Source organism: Danio rerio, chromosome 9 (assembly GCF_049306965.1).
Source record: "Danio rerio strain Tuebingen ecotype United States chromosome 9, GRCz12tu, whole genome shotgun sequence".
NCBI classification, from domain to species: domain Eukaryota; kingdom Metazoa; phylum Chordata; class Actinopteri; order Cypriniformes; family Danionidae; genus Danio; species Danio rerio.
This window is the reverse complement of record NC_133184.1, coordinates 30,508,192-30,528,823: the sequence shown is the minus strand read 5'-3', so window position 1 is coordinate 30,528,823 and position 20,632 is coordinate 30,508,192. Positions and strand designations below refer to the sequence as shown.

The following is a 20,632-nucleotide window of genomic DNA, read 5'->3' as shown; positions in this document are numbered from 1 at the left end:
ACACTGGTGCTTGACATAAAGTGCATTTGGATTGCTGCCTCAAGCAGATTACCCTGTGAGGTGTTGATTAACTCTTACAGCAGTGAGTCATGGTGACCCGCAGCCAATGACCCTGTTTAATGGGAAGCAGCCGCTGCTGTAATGACCATGAGTGATCCATCACCTGTATGACCAGATACGCTGACGTTCATGGCCTGGGTAATTGCTTCTTCACAAAGGGCCTGTGCCATGTAGATTATTTTGGAATGCCATGATGGATGTTGTGCATATGCGTGTGTGTGATAAGAAGAGTAAATGGCGGCATTTGCTTTACCAATAGTTATAAGCCATGCTACACAATGAGAGGATGAGAAAAGCAAGTGGTAATTTGTACTGCGACATTGCTCGTTTCTGAAAATGGCAGACGGTGCTTGATTGGGCGTTCAGCAGGGTTCGCTTGCAACACTACAGCATGTTTTGTAAGGGTCGCTTCTTGACTAGGAGTGTTGTGTATGACTGTCACTGTGTTCCCCTGCAGCGTATTGCAGACTAATGCATCTCTGCCTGCATTAATGCAAATGTTAGCATGCTCTTCAGGAGTAGCCACAGGCTGTTTTCTACCATGCTGGGATTGCAATTCTCAGTATTCTTCAATTTTGCATACATTACACTGAGACATGATAAGCTCAAAAGGTCAGGGCAACAGAAAAAACAGTGCTATACGATACAGGCAAATAGTAATATACATTAGTTTGTTTTTACAGTTAAAATTGTATCAAAATATTGTCATCATATTATTTATACATTGAAATGACAGTGCATTTGTAGAAAGTTAATGATTGATTTAATATGGTCTTAGTTCACCTAAAAATTACAATTATGTTATTAATTATTCACTGTCATGTCGTTCCAAATCAGAGGAAGTCATCCTCGTGCATCTGGAGTATACATCAGTGCACAGCACAGAACTGAATGTGCAATACACTGACGCTGAGGAGAAGAACCTCTTAAAGTATACACACACACAGTTGAAATCAGAATTATTAAACCCCCTTTGATTTTTTTTTTTCTTTCTTTTTAAAAATTTCCCAAATTATCAGAGCAAGGAATTTTTCACAGTATGTCTGATCATATTTTTGCTTCTGGAGAAATGCCTTTTTATTTTTTATTTTTGGCTAGAATAAAAGCAGTTTTTAATTCAAAATTTTAGCCCCTTTAAGCTCTATTTTTTTATAGTCTACAGAACAAACCATAAAGCAATATTATTATACAATACCTTGCCTAATTACCCTATCCTGCCTACTTAACCTAATTAATCTAGATAAGCCTTTAAATGTCACTTTAAACTGTAAAGAAGTGTCTTGAAAAATATTTAGTATAATATTATATACTGTCATCATGGCAAAAATAAAATAAATCAGTTTTAGAAATGGGTTAATGAAATTATTATGTTTAGAAATGTGTTGATAAAATCTCTCTGTTAAACAGAAATTGGGGGAAAACATAAGTAGGGCGTAATTCAGGGGGTTTAATAATTCTGACTTCATGCACAAAAGTATTCTTATTGCTTCACAATGTTCCGAATGAACCAGTGAAGATGGTCTTTTTGAATTTTTTTTTGTGTAACTTTCTGGATTTTACCAAGCTCAGTAAACTGATCCTTAGACGTTGTCCATATAGTATTTATGAAGTGTTTTGCATCAAAAGATATTTTACGCTTCTTGGTTATCTTAGTTAAACTATCTATGTTGAGTTTCAGTTTGCGATGTGTTCACACTGTGATTTGAAGTCTTAATGTTCACACTTTTGCAAAGGAATTGTACTAACAATTGCACCAGAGGTCATTTTATACAAACTATAGCAGCCAAATGTGAAAAGAACTTACACTGTAAAAAAATATCTGTTATCTAGCAGTTTCTGTATTGTGATTCACAAGTGTTTTCTGTTTAATTACGGTTGAGAATTGCACTCTACAGTTTAACAAAATTACATTTATTAGTTTGAAATGATGTAATGTATAAGAAATAATATAGAGAGAAATAAGTCTGTAAAATAACAGAACATGTACTTTTAGTTTATTACAAGGTTTTTGTAATGTACAACACCAACCCAGCCAATAAATTACTTTAAACGTTAATAAAAAGCAGTTTAATTACATTAATAAAAGGCACTTTTTCAAACTTTTCAACATGGTTAAAAGTTGTTGGAAGAAAGATCAAGGTCCCATAATACAATTCAAAAACTAGATAAAAAGGAAAAACAAAACCTGACTCAAAAAATACAGAAAACTGCTCATTTATGGATTTTTTTTTTTTACTGTAAACATTAGTTTAGTTTTTGTTTTTCATGCCATTTGTAATTTAGGGCACATTTTAGTTATTAATTATATACAAAAAAAAATATTTGAAATAATTTGAAGAAAGCTAAAAAAAAACAACTAACTTTTAATGTAGGAAAAACAAATAATCGTTTGATCAAACATTAGAATAACTGGTCCCACTTTATATTATGTGGCCTTAACTAAATATGTACTTTCACTGAAAGTAATTATTTGTTAAAATGTTTTTTTTTTTGTTTGTTTTTTTTTTGTGTAAATACATGTTTTTACATTTTAATTAAGATTGATCTGTAACCAGGGCCACCTAATATAAAGTTGGAGTTGCCTCTTTGTTTTCCATTTTTAAATCATTTAATTAATACATATCTAGAATAAATAACACATTTTACAGTATATGCTCTTAAAAAATATAATAATATGTATCATTATTATTTTTTTTTTAAGTATTATTTTATTTTGGAATGTGTTGTTCTGTTGCTGACATGTAGCTGTATGTTTCCGGCTGACTGATCTGTTCAGTCAGAGGTGACCTGCAGCTTCAAGGCTTTCAGTGTCACATGCACAAACGACACCTCTCTCACACACAACACAGCTCTGGGCTCCAGTCAGACACGCTCAAACCACTGATACAGCTGCCAACTCAAATCACTGAGATGCCTCTCCTGAAAACCAAAATGCACAGATGACAGGCAAGCCATTTCACATTTATTTTCAGTTGGTTTGAAGAAAAAAAAGATTAGAATTTTATCTAAAATACTGCATTTTTTTTTTGTCAAAGGTAAAATGTATCAAAGCAGCTAAAGTGTAATCGATTAAATTTGATCAACGACTTAGTGAGTTCATCCAAAAATGACAGCTGTCGTCATTTACTTCTTTATATATTATGTTATGTATTTTATATATATATATATATATGTTCTGTTGAACACTAAAGAAGATATTTTGAAGAAAGCTGAAAACCTGTAACCATTGATGTAGGAAAACAAATAGAATGGAAGTCAATAGATACTGTTTTGCAAGTGTTTATAAAAGTTTATAAACACCTGCAGGTGAATAAATGACTACATTTTCATTTCAAGCTGAACTGTCTCTTTAAATGTTTCTTTGTTTCTCGACTACATTAGAATGTCAACATCTTTTTTTTCCCCTATGAAAAAAAGTATAACTTTTTATAGGGATTTACAGGAGACATCCACAAAAATGACATTCAATGTACCAAAAATCTTATTTAAAGATTGAAATTTTAAGTCGTATTTAAAACAATCATCTCATGTTTCATTGAACAACTGTTACAGCATCACAACGCAGTACTAAAATACAATTTTAATGTCATTTTAAATGTTTACTTTGCCGCTATTCTTCAAAACACTAAGCTTTATTTGTCAACAATACGTTTTCAAAATTTTAAAATACAACAAGGTTTAAACAATTATTATTCTTTTATATTTTTGCATTGATAAAACTATTTTTTTTATGCAGACACAAAGTGCTACCTCTCAGCTTTGACCCATATAATTAATAATGTTTTCATTTAGTTTTAGAGAAACTTGATTGTTTTAATAATTTGACTCCTTGCAGTCCCTTGAAGTATGTTTTCTCAGATGACACCAACTAGCGTCTGCCTATGTGCAGTGAATATGTGTCAGGCCTTTGAGTTTCATCCCCACAGTATCTGTCAGTCTTAGTATCTGCCTGCGTTCATTACTAACGCGAGGCGCTTGCTGTGGCAGCTATTCATTTTGCCAATTAAGTGGCTGTTACACCTTAAGAGAACATGACAGCTTGACAGTGACACAAAAAAAAAAAAAAAAACAATGAAGGAATTTCTCTATAATCAGCTAAATTTGTGCTTAAATGTCTTATGGATTTGTGGCATCATGTAATTCACCATAATTGGATTATGAAAGCTTGAAACAAATAGAAGCTTGTTAACAAAGAAATGTAGCAGTTTTAATGTGTTTCAATAAGGACATTTTTGTCTTTAAGATTCTGAGGGCAATTATTTAAGTAGTTTGTGTAAAATAGATTAATGAACAGAAATGATCAAGAGATATGACATTTAAATTATTAAATTTCAGTCCGAAATGTATACTTTTGCATAAACACATGCAGCCAACATGATCAAGAAATAAAATAAAATACTAAATACACTGGTTATTTTCAAGATATGAGCTAAATCGCACACTTTCACATTCAGTAGAGCTATTTGGATCACAAACAGTATATGAAATCACATATTAGACACTTTTAAATCAATGAAGTATTTGAGACTATTGTTGTCTTCTTTCACTGTTGTGGCTGTAATCGTTTTTTATTAAAAGATTAGTTTGCCCAAAAATGAAAATATACTGACAATTTACTCAAGTGGTTTTAGACATTGTGTTTCTTTTTTCTGTTAGACACATAAGATATATTGATAGACAAATAAAATATATTTTGAAGAGTGTTAGAAATCGGTTACCATTAACTTTCTTAGTAGGAAAAATAAATATCATGGAAGTCAATAGCTACTGGTTTCCAAGATTTTTTTGTGTTTAGTAAAGCACAACTAATATAACGATAGAATAGGACATCATTCTAGCACTGCAGCTTGCTGGACTAGAAATAATAGTTGATGTCTCTGGTTATGTGCATTGGAGGAGAATTAATTCAATGGACTTAAAGCGCACTGCAGAGTTTGCAGAGTCTAGTCCCTTTTGTGTTTGTCTTTTCTATTCAGTGAATGCAGATAGAAACCAGAGCCAAAAATACTGAAAGCACCTTAAAATAACCATAAACAGTGGTCCATATGATATATATCCCATGACCCATTAAGTATCAAATATAAATTTGGTTTATTCTCCATGATCAAAAAGCTGTTTAAAACTTATGAAGCATGTGTTTTACATGCAGCAATAAAGCCATAAATATGTGAAGAAAAATGTAAACTAGCTTGGCCTTGGCAACTAAGTGAATTACAACGTTTAAATTTAACATGTTTCATAGAAGATGGTAAATAATTGTAAATTAACTTGAAACAACATGAAGGACCGTCAGAAGACAGAAGTTTTATTTTTTAGTAAACTGTATCATCACAAATGTAAATGGGATTTTTTCAGAGAAAATATGCTAATAAATATGTCGAACTAGTCAAAGATGATCAAGGAGCAAATGCCAAAAGCCCGCATTTAGTTTTCCTCCCTTTAAAATGTCATCTTAGACTGAACGTTTTTCTCATTATGCAGGAGTTTGAGATTAAAAGACTCTGTGTTTGAAGGCAGAAAAAATAAGGTCGTGCATCAGCATAATGTCAGTTTTCTGTAATATACCACCTAGAAGTTGCTGTATTTAATTGTGAAGTTTATTATTGCCTTGACTTTAGGAAGCTATTGTTATGTTGCTATGCAATAATACACATTTCAAGGCATACCAGATTCACTCCTGATACAAAATGCAATTATGTTTTAGCCAAATTCTAAGGATGCATGGCATGATTTTTTTTTCTGTCGCACACAAAAGAAAGTACTCTAAAGAATGTTGGAAACTACTAGCTACAGACTAATATAGGAAAAAAAAAATACTATGGAAGTAAACAGCTACTGTTTTCCAACTATATTCACATTATCTTCTTTTGGGTTTACCAGAAAAAAAAAAAAAAGAAACTCAAATAGGTTTGGATCAAGAATTGACATTTTTGGGTGAACTGTCTCTTTAAGGAAAAGGTGAACTCAGGATGAACACAGTTTTAAACAAGCAGGTGAAACAATCAAGGTTAACAATGAGGGCATATTCACCGCAGTTTCTGTTCTATTTGTAGTGTGGTTTGTGCAAGCTGAAGTGCTTTTGAAAACAGTTGATTGTGAGTTTTACACTTAGCAGCAGAACAGATGGATGATTGTCACATCAACCTCCTACACACACAGGGATTCATCATTTTGTTTGGTTTAAAAGTAATTACAAAAAAGTTTTGGAAGAGAAATTATTATTAATGCTACATGCTTTGGTCTACACATCTAATGCAAAGACATTCATACATTTTTAAGTGTAAAATGGAGCGTTTTCTTATTTGGATCACAAGGTTCTATTGATCCCTCCTGTTGGACTTTTGTTCATTCATTCATTTTCTTTTCGGCTTAGTACCTTTATTAATCTGGGGTTGCCACAGCAGGATGAACGGCCAACTTATCCAGCACATGTTTTACGCCGCGGATGCTCTTCCAGCTGGAACCCATACTGGGAAACACACAGCATACACACTCATTCACACTCATACACTATGGACAATTTAACCTACCCAATTCACCTGTACCGCATGTCTTTGGACTATTGGGGAAACTGGAGCACCCGGAGGAAACACATGATTGTGGGGAGAACATCCAAACTTCACACAGAAATACCAACTGACCCAGCCGAGGCTCGAACCAGTGACCTTCTTGCTGTGAGGCGACAGCAGCACATACTGCGCCCCCGCATTGCCTGGACTTTGTTTATTCACACTGTTTTTTTGGTTCCAAACCATGGTACATTTCCATTATTGGAGCGCCAGGTTTTTGTTTTCCCCTGACTTTGCAGCCTCATTTTTGTGATTTGGCAAATGAAACTACATTTTCAAAATCCAAAGGACCAAACAAAGAACAGTAGAAATCCATCTGTTTGTCATGAATGTGATGCAGAAGTTCAAAAGAATGTGGGTGTCAGTTTCTGTGAGCAGGAAAGAGATGTGCATTTTCTCTGTTTCTCGGCTGTGTGCCAGTCCTGTGCTCATCCGAGATCAGTAAAGCAGCGCGCGCATTATACAAACGAGCTCAACTCTGACTTAAAACAAACTTGTGAGTGCATGAAAAACTGCTCTTCTATGTGTAGTCCGACTGGGATTTGTGACAATTTGAAGTGTTTCTGAAAACACTTGATTGTGAGTTTAGCACTTGGATCATGCCATCTGGCCGCCAAAACTGATGGATGGCATGATCTGGGGGGTTTGCCATCCTCCTACACCCCTCAGGCTTGCCTCAACATTTTGGTACCTGTTAGTGGTTAAATGGTATGAAAACCCTAAAAATGTAAAATTAATCATTTACTCATCTTCCTCATGTTGCAAGCCTGTTTGTGTTTCCTGTGAAAAACAAAAGATGATATTTTGAAAAAGCTTTGCCTCCATAGTATTTATTTTCCTACACTGGATGTCAATACCTTTCAGCTTGCAACATTCTTCAAAATATCTTATTTTCTGGTTAACAGGAAAAATTAAACTGAGTGTGAAGGTGTGGAAATGAATTTATTCCCCTAAGAAATAGGACACCACTTCCATACTCTTGCACACATCATCATAGGTTATTACTACAGTAGCTCATACGAGATGTTGCCATCCACTCCAGAAACCCCAAGCAGAGTAACGTTCAACAGACCAACTCACTCACAAAGTTTTGTGCTGTTTTTGGACTTTAGAAAATGGTGTTTTTCACCTTGAAAACAAATGAGCGGTATGAAACAGGCTTCCCTTGGCGTCCACGACTGGTGGATTGTGTTGCAAAAGCACTAAACTATACTGTGTATTTACACAGTGCTCATATTCATAGATGTAACCACAAGAGAAATGAACATTTTACCAGACCTGCTGTAAAAAGCAAATTCCCTGCCACTAGAGTTTGTTTTATAACTGGCTTTCCTATTGTCAAGCCACTGCGTAATGTTATCAGAATTTAAAATATGTCCTGCAATATTGTGCAGTGGTTATTGTTATGTTTCTTTAAAGAGTGTGACCGTAGAACATGAACACCGTTATAAATGTATTAAACAGATGCTTGCTTGTAGTAAAAATTCCTATTGATGCCAAAAAATACTGACATTTCTGGGTCCCCTTGCTCACATGCAACCAGCAGCTGTTGTATTTAGGTGAATTTCTCATACCTCATAATATTTCTTATTTTTCTGAGTGGTCCTGAAAACTCTTCATCTGAAGGGTTATCTGGTACTCTCCCCTTTTTCACTTCACCTCCAACCAAAAGATTATTGAGACACCCCTATCCTTTCATGTGAACGTGCAAAACAGAAGGGTACAGGAGAGCTGAGGAGTTGACATGGGATTAGGCCTACATTTCATTCATTCATTCATTCATTTTCCTTCGGCTTAGTCCCATTATTCATTAGAGGTTGCCACAGTGGAATGAACTTCCAATTTATCCAGCATACCTTTATGTTTTATACAGTGGATGCCCTTTCAGCTGCAACTCAGTACTGGGAAACACTAATACAATTTTACATTCACTAAGGACAATTTAGCTTACCCAATTCACCTATACCGCATGTCTTTGGACTGTTGTGACCCAGAGGAATTTACGTGAACACGGGGAGAACATGCAAACTCCACACAGAAATGTGATCTAGCCAGGGCTCGAACCATCGACCTTCTTGCTGTGAGGCGACAGTGACAGAGGCCCTTTGTCACTCTGCCTACATTTTTTGGAAAGCTTGTGCTTCAGCATAATATTTTTATGTGGCTCAGTTTGGCAAATCTAATGCATGAACCTTTATACATTTTTAAATGTAACTTGTGTGTCCTAATAGTTTTTGGGACGACTACAAGTGCAAATTCTAAATTGCCATTAATAATGAACTAATGAATGGCAAACTTTCCTAAAGCTAACATGGAAAATGAACATATATTATGTCCTGTTCCCTCCACTGTAAGTGCAGTCTTAGTTAAAAATTCACATTGCATAAGCAAATATGACACTTTTGCCTGCATTTGAAGGCAAAACTGGAGCAGTGTTCCACTCTATTATTCATTCCTCCTTTCATCCATCTTCAGGGCAATATACAAGCTTACGCCTGCTAGAATCAGTCATGAAATAGAATTGCTTCAGGTGCAAAGATGTCTTAGTTGTGTTGCCGAAGACTTCCATGGAGCTTATAATGTGAAATGTAGCACCATGATTATTTTATTCAGTAACATTTTAATTGTCCTCTTCTACCTTTTTTCATTTGCATTTGCACATCACTGCAAATGGAGTTACATATTACTGACTAACTGACTCTGGATATTATCCAGATTGCCAGCATATTGCAGATGTGATGTAGTTAGCCACATGCTTTCTCGTCTGTGTACACACAAACGCTGTGAATGTCAGCGAGAGCAGTGATGTTTACATACAGAGACTAATTAAGTGTTCTGCTGAAAAGGTTCCTGTCATATTGAGAATATTGCATCAAAGGTCATCTGGAAATGTGGCATGCTTGATGTTGTCATCTCTGGACTCCTTTGTTTGGCAATTTTACTGCTCTGCACGTCCACTCTTCTGTTCCTCACACTGTTAATCACTTTTCAGTTTCATATAGTTATATTTGTATTTTGTGTTGTGTGATCGAAAAGTGAATTAATTTAAGATAAAGAATTGGCACTGAATGCATTTCCCAAGAGAGTATTTTATATTACTGTGGTCATGGTTGTGCTGTAATGCAGAAAATGTGAGGAACACTTCCAACCCAATTCTCTGAGATTCGGTGGCTCGTATTCAAAATGTTTATCAAAAAATGAACATTTTATCTCTTCTGAAAGCAACTGACTGCAGCACCAGTGAAGAGAAACATGACTCTCCTGGCAGACAGAAGGATAAACACTGGCACACAAGCGAAAACAGAGAGGGAAATTATACGATTGTAATTTTACACTGTAGTTTATTTTAGAAATATTGAAATCATCGGCAGGAATTAGCACCCTACAACAGGCTAGAGCAGGGGTGCTCAATCCTGTTCCTGGAGATCTACCTTCCTGTACAGTTTAGCTCCTACCCTGATCAAACCCACCTGAACCAATTAATTAGGACCTGAAATTCACTTGATAATTACAGACAGGTGTGTTTGATAAGGGTTGCAACTGAAATCTGCAGGAAGGTAGATCTCCAGGAACAGGATTGGCCAGCCCTGGGCTAGAGCAAGAAAAATAATGATTGAATTTGAAATTATAACAATAATAATATGATTTGTTTGTTTTAAAATTTGTCAATCTAGTTAGTTCAAGTCTTCATCACAAGAGTAACGTTAAGGGAAATGTCCTTAAAAGTAAAAAAATACTTTAGTAATTTATAGTAAGTACTATAATGTTTTTAACCTAAACAATAGTACTATATACATAGTTTACTGTCGTGGTAAAGTGGTAATTACTGGTACTGGTAATTACTAGTTCATGATAGATACTAATGTAAATACATATAAAATATAATGCTCATTTCTGAATATTTCCCTTTACTATAAATTACTATAGTATTTTAAATGTGTAACACCTGGTCTTTATTTTATTTTGTTTTTGCTGTTATATACTATCATTTGTTTAGTACAGCATATTATTTGCAGTAAATGACTGAACTGAAAAATTATGCCTCATGATTCATTAACAGTTTTATTGGTCACTAAGATATGATTGACTTGGGTTTAAGTTGCTTTGATTTAAAAATGAGAATTACAAAAATAGCATAGCTTAGCTACTTTTGCCAAGTAGATTTTACCTTAAGTTGCTACATTTCCCAGAGGGTAGCTTTTAGTGTAGTTAAGCTACAATTTAAAGAGAGTAGCTAATAGCTTAGCTCACTACATTTTTCAAGTAGCTTACCCAACACTGCCACCTATTAAAAAAAATCACTCTGACTGCGTCCGAAACCGCATACTACCATACTATACAGTACGCTAAAATCAGTATGCGAGCCGAGTAGTATGTCCGAATTTATAGAATTCGAAAATCAGTCCGCAAGAAGTACCCGGATGACTTACTACTTCCGGCGAGATTCTGGAGTGCGCATCCCATGCAAATAGCTTAGAATGACCAAGAGGTGACACTCAATAGAACGTTCCATTGCAACAGCAGCACCCAGCAACAGCCCCGGATTCCGCCATTTTGGAGTGAAAGTGATCGGCCATTGGATCTCATTACTGTCGCGATGGCAAGCAGCTGCTTTGTTTTTTATTTATTTATTCAAAAAGCGCATTAAAGTTGAGATACAACCTGAAAGTCAACAATACAACACATATTATCACGAACATCAGCACTTTTAATAGTTTATTTTACAGACTTATAATATGCATGTTGTTCTATTGGAGTTTTCATTCCAAAATGGCTGCCGCGCCCTCTAGTGGCTGTTTCCCAAATTACACCAGAGTGTTGCCTCTTGGTCATTCTAAGCGCTTTGTCCCATGTACGCTGCGCTATCCCATAATGCTCCGCGAGAGAATTCATGAACGGAAGTGAAGCAATGCATGTGACGCAGGTAGGTCACGTGACTATGACAAAATGGCGGATGTAGTACGTCCGAATTCAATTCAGCTTTTTTTCAATTCAGCTTTATAAGTATAGTGCTTTTACAATGTAGATTGTGTCAAAGCAGCTTCACAATAATGGTCATAGTAACTGGATCAGGGTAGTTCATGAATTCCATTCATACTTTTCACATTCATACTGTTTAGAACTCACTTTTCTAATGACCGAGTAGTATGTTTAAATTTAAATGCAGTACTTACTGAATAGTAGGCGGTTTCGGACGGTCTCTGTGATTTTTAACTGACTCTTGCACCAGTTTTGCACATTTCCTAAAATCACTCAACATTAAAAAAAAAAAAAAAAAAAAACCTTGTGCGTTTATCAAGTGAGCTTTACACAGGTGAGTGGGATTGACAAACCACCTGTAGAAATACTCTTCTCTCAATTAAAAAGACACCCCTAACTCTAGCATTTATTTCTCTGAGCACAAACAGTTCCTTTGTCTACTTTTCACTTCTTGTGTGTATTGCCTTTTCTTGTTAAATCACTGAATATCTCCTCAATTGTAAGTTGCTTTTAACAAAAGCATCTGCTAAATGTTAAAAAGTGTTATGCAGCCTGCAATTCAAAACATTTTGATGTAGCAGTTAATTTGTATGATTGTGCACAACAATCTCATTGACATATTTTTGGTATGATTCCCTCTTCCCAAAATTAGGGTTAGGTTTTGGGTTGGGGTTAAGATCTCATTTTAAAAAACAATTTGTTTTTGTACGAGATGGAATAATATGGATACGCACTAATGATCCTCCTTTTCTGTTGATATATCAAATAGGAATACTTTCCTCATGAGATGCTGGTAGCATTATGTTCAGTGTGTCATTAGGCTGGTAAATGCTTACAACATTTATAACAACACGACTGGCATGTACCATTTCTGGATAAGAGCTTTTTCTGCCTGCAGCAATTGATTTCATGTTTGAAAGGAATATGATGCATGTAATTGTTTCTCTCCAGGAATACGTGATGCTCGTGTTTACTAAAAGCCTTTAAAATCTGCTCTCTTTCCATCTCGGACTCGACTCACTGGAGGATTCACTTGTTATTTATGTACATGAAATGAAGCAGGAACACTTTCTCAGATCTATCTCTGATGCTATGCTATACGGGAGGTTTTGATGTTTTTATACTCTTTAATGTAATCTGCGGCTTCATCATCCTTTAATATCCCTTTCGCACAGTTTATTTTATTGCAAATGTGGTTTAATGTTTATGATGTTACATTCATTTCGGATTTCCTCTTATCTTCGATGTTTTCACTTTTCTTTTTTTCTTTTTTTAACAAAGGTCTGAGTGTTTGAGAGTTTCATTTATAAAACACTTTTAGTCTCACAATTATGGAGCTAATAATATGCCAAACAATCTGAATTTGAATTGTGTTGTGATCACGCCTGACTTTCTGCTGATCACTTTTTACTGAATCTAAATTTCAAGATCTGAATTTCTGGTTTTGAATTTTAGAAAATTGAATTTGATGTTTCAAATGTCTTCATCTCAAATCTTTTCTGCAAACTTTTATGCCATATATTCAGATTTATTAAATTACAATCGTCAACAATTCAAATGAACACAATTCAAATTCAGATTGTTTTGGCATATTATTAGTTCCATACACAATTACAAAATAAAATAAAAATCTTAAATGTCAAAGAATTCCCTTTGGAATGATTATTTGAAATTAATCCTGGGAACGGTGTTGTTATTTCTTATAAAACAGTCTATATTTTTCACTACACTATCCTATAAAAAGAAAACAATTCCTGTAGGGATTGAGTTCTTCCAGTCAACTCCCATTAGGACCATTCTGAACTACTACAGAAAGTCTGACAGGAATGCTGCGCAGATCTCCTTGATTTTTTTTTTCCTGACCTCGTACAAACATGTTATTTTTTCCTCCATTTTTCTTGCGGGAGTCTCAACTGTCACATAATTGACGTGATAGAGCTGTTTTTGACTAACAATGAGCCGAGGGGAGCTCTGTCACTACAGCTCTGACCACAAGCCTGTCTCTCATACTGATCAGCCTTTCTTTACCGCACTTGTACTGTAGATCTCTATAGGAGGAGAAATTAAAACAATAGGAGACGGTGAGAGCTGAGACTATGAAAGAAAGGGACAGTTAGACAATGGCTGCTCTTTTCAAAAGGCTATTGTTTTCTAAGAGCTGCACATTAATACCATTATATCAGAGGTAATGAAATGACTCATTGTTTTGCCTGAAGTTTTACTTCTTTTTTCACTTTATGCAGACCTTTTATAGCTTCTGAAATGTTTCAACAGTTATTAACTTTGTAGGTGAGTTTAAACGAAATTAATTACAGCATTACTGCTGGTTTTACTAGAGTTGATACACAGTTTTAAGAGATGTGGGAGGTTTGAGCAAGTTGCATTTGATTTATGTCCTTTGCAAACTTTGGGGTGAGACTTAATTAATCTCTGTGGTTATCAGCAGCAGACCACAATGTCTATTGCATGAAATGTTATGAGCTATAATTAATGTCAACAATTTCATAAAAGTGTCTTATAAGGTAACTTGTAAAGCTTGCATAAAACTTCCTCTTTGGCTGATCTTAATAACAACAAGCTACGCCGACCCCCTTATTTAACTCTGTGGATAAAAATATCCCGTCCCATTACTGGATATTTTGTCCCAAAAGATTTACTTTGACATGATTTTCTCTGAGAAACTGCTTAAAATTATTGTTATATTTATTACAATATTATGTAGTTAGAGACAATTATTGACAATAAATTGAAATTTGATAGTAATGTAGAGGCTGTTTATAAGTAGGCAAGACAGTGCTTCATTCTCCTCTGCAAGTTGAGGTTTTAATATTAGTACACAGACTTAACACATGGCAAATACACTCAACGGCCTCTTTGTTAGGTACACCTGTCTAACTGCTCGTTGATGCAAATTTTTAATCAGCCAATGACCTGGCAGCAATTTAATGCATTTAGGCATGCAGACATGGTAAAGACGATCTACTGCAGTTCAAACATAGCCTCAGAATGGGAAAGAAAGTTGACTAAGTGACTTTGAACGTGGCATGGCTGTTAGTGCCAGATGGGCTGGTCTGAGTATTTCGGAAACTACTGATCTACTGGGATTTTTATGCACAACCATCTCTAGGGTTTACAGAGAATGGCCCCAAAGTTCTGTGGGTGCAAATGCCTTGTGGATGTCAGTGGAGAATGGCCAGACTGATTCAAGCTGAAAGAAAGGCAACAGTAACTCAAATAACCACTCCTTACAACCGAGGTATGCAAAGGAGCAACTCTAAACACACAACACGCCCAACCTTGAGGTGGATGAGCTACAGCAGCAGAAGACCACTGGGTGCCGCTCCTGTTCGCTAAGAACAGGAAACTGAGGCTACAATTCGCACAGTCTCACCAAAATTGGATAATAGAAGATTGGAAAAAAATTGCCTGGTCTGATGAGTTTTGATTTCTGCTGTGACATTCAGATGGTCGGGTCAGAATTTGGCATCAACAGCATGAAGGCATGGATCCATCCTGCCTTGTATCAATGGTTCAGGCTGCTGCTGGTAGAGTAATGGTGTGGGGAATATTTTCTTGGCACACATTGGGTCCATTAGTACTAATTGAGCATCGTGTCAATTTCACAGCATACCTGAGTATTGTTGCTGACCATGTCCATGCCTTAATGACCACAGTGTACCCATCTTCTGATGGCTACTTCCAGCAGGATAATGTGCCATGTCATAAAGCACAAATTATCTCAGACTGGTTTCTTGAACATGGCAATGAGTTCACTGTACTCAAATGGCCTCCACAGTCATCAGTTCTCAATCCAAAAGAGCACCTTTGGGATGTGGTGGGACAGGAGATTGGCATCATGAATGTGCAGCCGACAAATCTGCAGCAACTGCATGATGCTATCATGTCAATATGAAGCAAAAATTCTGAGGAATATTTCCAGTACCTTGGTGAATCTATGCCACGAATGATTAAGGCAGTTCTGAAGGCAAAAGTGGTCCAACCCCTAATAAGTTGTATCTAATAAAGTGACCGGTGATGAGTGTAGATCATTATTAGAGGGTGTTCTCACATATAACATTGTCTAATGGTTTGGACACCTGAACAGAAGAAAAAAATGTCACAAATGATTAATCAGGCAAATAAGATAACTGGCTATAAACAACATTCACTCAGATTTTATTTGATTCTTTTATAAAAAAAAAAAAAATGAGCAACTGCTATTTTTAAAGATCCCCTTCACTCAGCTTTTGAAATGTTACCACCAGGACATCGGTTTAAAATTCCTAGAGCCCGAAGAAATGCTTATAAAAAGTAATTTATCGCATTTGCAGTTAAATCAAATCACTATTTGATGTGAATGGCGTGGTTGTTAAGAATGATCTGCAGTATTATGTATGGGGCTACTATGTTTTTAAGTTTTTAATTTATGTGGTTGTCTTGTTGAGTATTGCTGTTATGTTGTACGGTTGTTTGTTTGTTACCAGTGTTACAGATACATTTTCTTTCTGTGTCAAGCAGATCGTACAACAAAGTTTAAACATACAAACAAACAATGAAACAGCAGTGTGAATGTTTTTGAAACAGAATAGCTGAAATTGAATTCCCTCTAAAACCATACTTCAATACATACTTCATCTTAAAAAAGAAACAGTGTATGGTGGGTTGGGTAGAATTAAGTCTTAAAATCATATTTCAACCGAAAACGTTTACTCAATTTACTCACACTCAAATGGATCCATATTATTATAGATTTCTTTATTCTGTTGAACAAAGAAGATGATTCGAAGAAAGCTGGAAACCTGTAACCGTTGCCTTGTCAATGATTACAGGTTTCCAGCTTTCTTAAAAAATATATTTGCTTGTGTTCAACAGAAGAAAGAAACTCAAACATGTTTGAAAATGAGTAAAGAGGGAATAAATGGTGATGTAATTTTCAGTTTTGGGTAATTTATCCCTTTAAGTTTTTCTCTAATCTTTTATATGCTCATAGAGAGTCTTAAAAGGTATACTTACCCCATTTAAAAGATGCAAATTAGAACATTATAAAATCAAATTATACATAGGTAGCTTTAGTCCTCTCACAAATGCGCTTGTCAGTGTGGCTGTTTATTATTTTTGCCATCTTCAGTATGTTGTTGTTATTTTTGTTCTGTCTTCTCCTGCTCCCAACTGGGAATTAATGACCTGTTTAGTGTGGATTGATTGATTTTTTTTTTAGGTCATGTGACACAAATGAAAGTTACAGTCAACAACTTATAATACGCTAGAGGAAAAACAAATCCTGGTTTATCTCTTGCCTTATTACACCTTATTACATTTTTTAGCAACAAAAGGAAAGTTTTTTTTTTTTTTTACTTTAAATAAACACAACTTTGGTGTAATGCATAATCAAAAGAAATCAATTTAATATCTAAAAGAAATAAAGATACAGTTGTGGTCATACAGTAAGTAAATGAGAGCTGTACAATCACACCTCACAAATCATTTGATCTTGATGTCTACAGAAAAGAGATCTCGTTTGTGATGTTTCTTTATTATTGATCTTCTGTAAGATGTAAGAAAATGATTTTGATGTTTATGCTTGTCGTTTCTCTTGCAGTTAACCTGTTAGTGTTGGCAAGAGCATGCAGCAGTCACTATGGAAGTGCCATTGAGGAGTTTTGTATGGCTAAATTTAAGCTGGACATGGAGGTTCTGGATCAGCGTCAGTGGTGTAGCTGGGAGGACACAGTAGAGTGAGTAACAAAGATTACACTTGATTAGCTGACTCATGTTCTGGGGCATTCCTTACTTTATGTTCATTTGTGTTTTGATGAGCTTTGTTTTCTTCTATATTTGAAGACATAAAAAGGTGTCAAAGTGTAACATATATATGCATAAAACAAAACTATTTACATACATAATCGTATACATACTGTAGCTACTTAATTAAAACAATCAACACAAAGTAAAAGAAGGTTTATATTGACTTAATATGACAGTAAAGAGCTGTTGCAAAATTGTTACAAAACTTACCCAGTCGGGACTCTAACCATTAACCTTCTTGCTGTGAGGTGACAGTGTCAACCACTGACCAACCGTGCCTCCCAAATTAATAATAATCTTTGGAAAAATAATATGTCATATAAATAAGATGGACAACGCCGTGGCGCAGTAGGTAGTGCTGTCGCCTCACAGCAAGAAGGTCGCAGGTTCGAGCCTCAGCTGGGTCAGTATATATATGCTTATTATAAAATGTAATATAAATAAAGATGATGTAAAAAAGAGTCATGTGACACTGTGCAATGGCTACTTAAAATTAAAATAAAAAAGTTGCATTTGAAATAAATAAATGTAAAATGAAACAGTTTTAAAGGGCCATGAAACCCCCTCGTTTCAGCAGGGTGTTTTCACACCTCTACTTTGGAAAAAGTCAGAAAAGTGGGCATGTCCAGCTCTGTTTAGGGGGGAGTGTCGGAGGAAGAAAAGTGGGATGGTGTGGGAGTGTCTATTTGGGCACGCGCGAGGTTCAGAGTCAAAATACACACACACACAGTAGAAAGTGATGGTGTTTAACCTACATGGACATGTGTAGTCGAATTATTTGCCAAATTATTAAATGGTGGACTTTAACTGCAGTTTGGCTCTTTCATTCAGGAATTTCATTCATGCCCCTCGCGACAAACGAGATATTTGATTGGAGAAACTGCTCTAAGCATGTATTTTTTATGTTTGATACCGCACGGCGAATGAGAGAAAAAAAAAACCTCCGCATTTCCCGGAAACTTAGATGCACGCGGCAAGTAGTGTCAGAAAGCCGCGTGTGTTATTCCGGTCACTAAATGCAGTAGAAACCCTACACGAGGTTGTGGTGCTAACATGTTTACACTCGGTGCAATAGTTAACTTAGTTTGATACGAACAAACTGAATAAACAAAGAGCACTGGTCGCTCACTCACCCAAATCTGTAGAGACAGGACAATCACCAGCAACAAGAGCCGCGTCTTTATGAAGAGGAGACTACAAGCGAATCCGATCTCAGCGTTTGCTACTGAGAACAGCTCTCAGGTAAACAATAATCCTGCTTAGACACGTAAGTTATTGTTGTCGAGCGTCGTGTACACTGTTAATCCACACGTGACTCTGAGCTCTCACAGAGAGAAAATGAAAACGAAACTTAACTGCAGCAAACTTTAAAAGCAACACTTCATGCTTGTTTTGCCAATACAATGTGGCGTCTCTGCCGTCTAAACACTGTGACTAATGAATATTAATGAAGTTGCACAATAGAGCGCGCTGATTGGTTTGAACCAAGCCTTACTCATGCATTAACCCATGAGTAAGACGCCCAGTCTGCACGCTGGAATACACGCTATTATGTCATGACCGTGACGCAGCTTCAAAAATTCGTTTCAAACCGGAAGTACGAATTTGCTTGAAATAACGCAAAAACAACCAATTTACACTTTTTAGTGAAATATAGGTGTCCTAATAGTGTTTTTAGCAGTGTGGGACACATATACGACTGTCAACAGCTCAAAACATGTGTTTTGGTGTTTCGTGACCCTTTAAATAGTAATATTTTAGTCAATACAGACTCATTCTGAAAACGTAGCCCTATACACATTTCTATAGATCGCAAATTATATAGCCCGAGCTACATATGGCAGCATTTCATCTTTAAAACGAATGCTACAGTGTGGTACAAAGCCGTTCCTTTTCTTGCTTACCAGCTGACTGCTTACCTCCGTATGGATGGCTTTTCTGCTGTAATCAGCTTGTCCGATAGGTTGACATGTACAACAGTGGGCGTGAGACGCAGAGTGAAGTTGACTGCAACAATGGGGTTTGAGTCCAGTGAAGAATGGTTCTAGGAAGCGGGTAGGACAAAAACAGAAGCCAAAAAATAAAATAAACAAGTAAAGAAAAGGGTGAGAATGAGGTAAAATCTGAAAACGTGGTAAAAATCAGGCAAGGACTTTTCTTTTTCTGGATTGCTTTTGAAAACACTGTGGTTAGGTTTAGGGAAGGGGGTGGGCAGGTAAATCTGTGCTTTTTAAAACACTATTGGTTAGGATTAAAGAAGGGCAAGGGTGTGGGATTGGTTGGTCTGTCAGTTATTCAGTCAGTTAACAGCGGCTCTGATGGATTTACATGAGAACAGTTGGTGCGAATGGCTCTTGCGAGAGAAATTTAAGATCTCAAAAAGCCTCCTTTTCCAGTGTAAAAGCAGCCTATGGTGGATTCACGAAAGCAAAAACTGCAAAAAGAAAAAAAGCTCCTGGGACATATTTGGTGCTCTTCAGAATTGTATATAGGGCTACATAATCAGAATGAGCCTGGGTTAATTGTATTCCTAAAATTTCACTTTTGTCATTTTTAGCAAATAAATGCAGCCGAGAGAGAGAGAGAGAGAAAGAGAGAGAGAGCGAGAGAAAGAGAGAGAGGGAGAGAGCGAGAGAGAGAGAGAGAGAGAGAGAGAGAGAGAAACCTGAGGCGTGCACTTTTAACAGCACACACAGTTTGCATCATTTCATAAAGCATGAAAGAAATAAAGGTGATTTAAAGGATCATGTGACAGTCATCAATAGTCATCAATAGAAAGACAAACATTCAGAAAGGGAAAAAAAATGACAATTGAAGTAAATAAATGTAAATTAGAAAACCGTTGTTTTAAATGGTAATATTTTATTCCTAAAATGTTAGCAAATTAAAAAAAAAGCAATAGAGACAAAAACTCACCCCAGCACTTTTAACAGAACACACAGTTAGGTTTAGTCCTCATTCAGCAACTTTTGTTCAGCGCAGGGCTGAAAGGCCTGCATGTTTATTTCAACACTTCATGACAAGGTCAGCGAAGAGCGGAGTTTTCTCAGTAAGAGAGACGACAGGGGTTCCCATATTATCACATACTTCAGAGGGATTTAGTGTGCCATGTGGCAGAGCTCCAGGCGCACATCGTTCCTGGGAATGCCTACATATGCCCAGCTGTCTCTCTGACATAATGGAGGAGGTTATTTGTGTTGCTCCAGAAAAAAACATGA

At 36.0% G+C, this 20,632-nt stretch overlaps 1 protein-coding gene across 1 annotated transcript in view; it reads left to right on the top strand.

The window, feature by feature from the left end:
* Nucleotides 1-20,632, top strand: part of ramp1 (receptor activity modifying protein 1) — a 49,583-nt gene that overhangs the window by 10,426 nt on the left and 18,525 nt on the right. Inside the window, exon 2 of the mRNA NM_001002693.2 lies at nt 17,209-17,344. Within this exon, the coding sequence (NP_001002693.1) occupies nt 17,209-17,344 (136 nt within the window). The remainder of the gene's footprint in view (nt 1-17,208; nt 17,345-20,632) is intronic.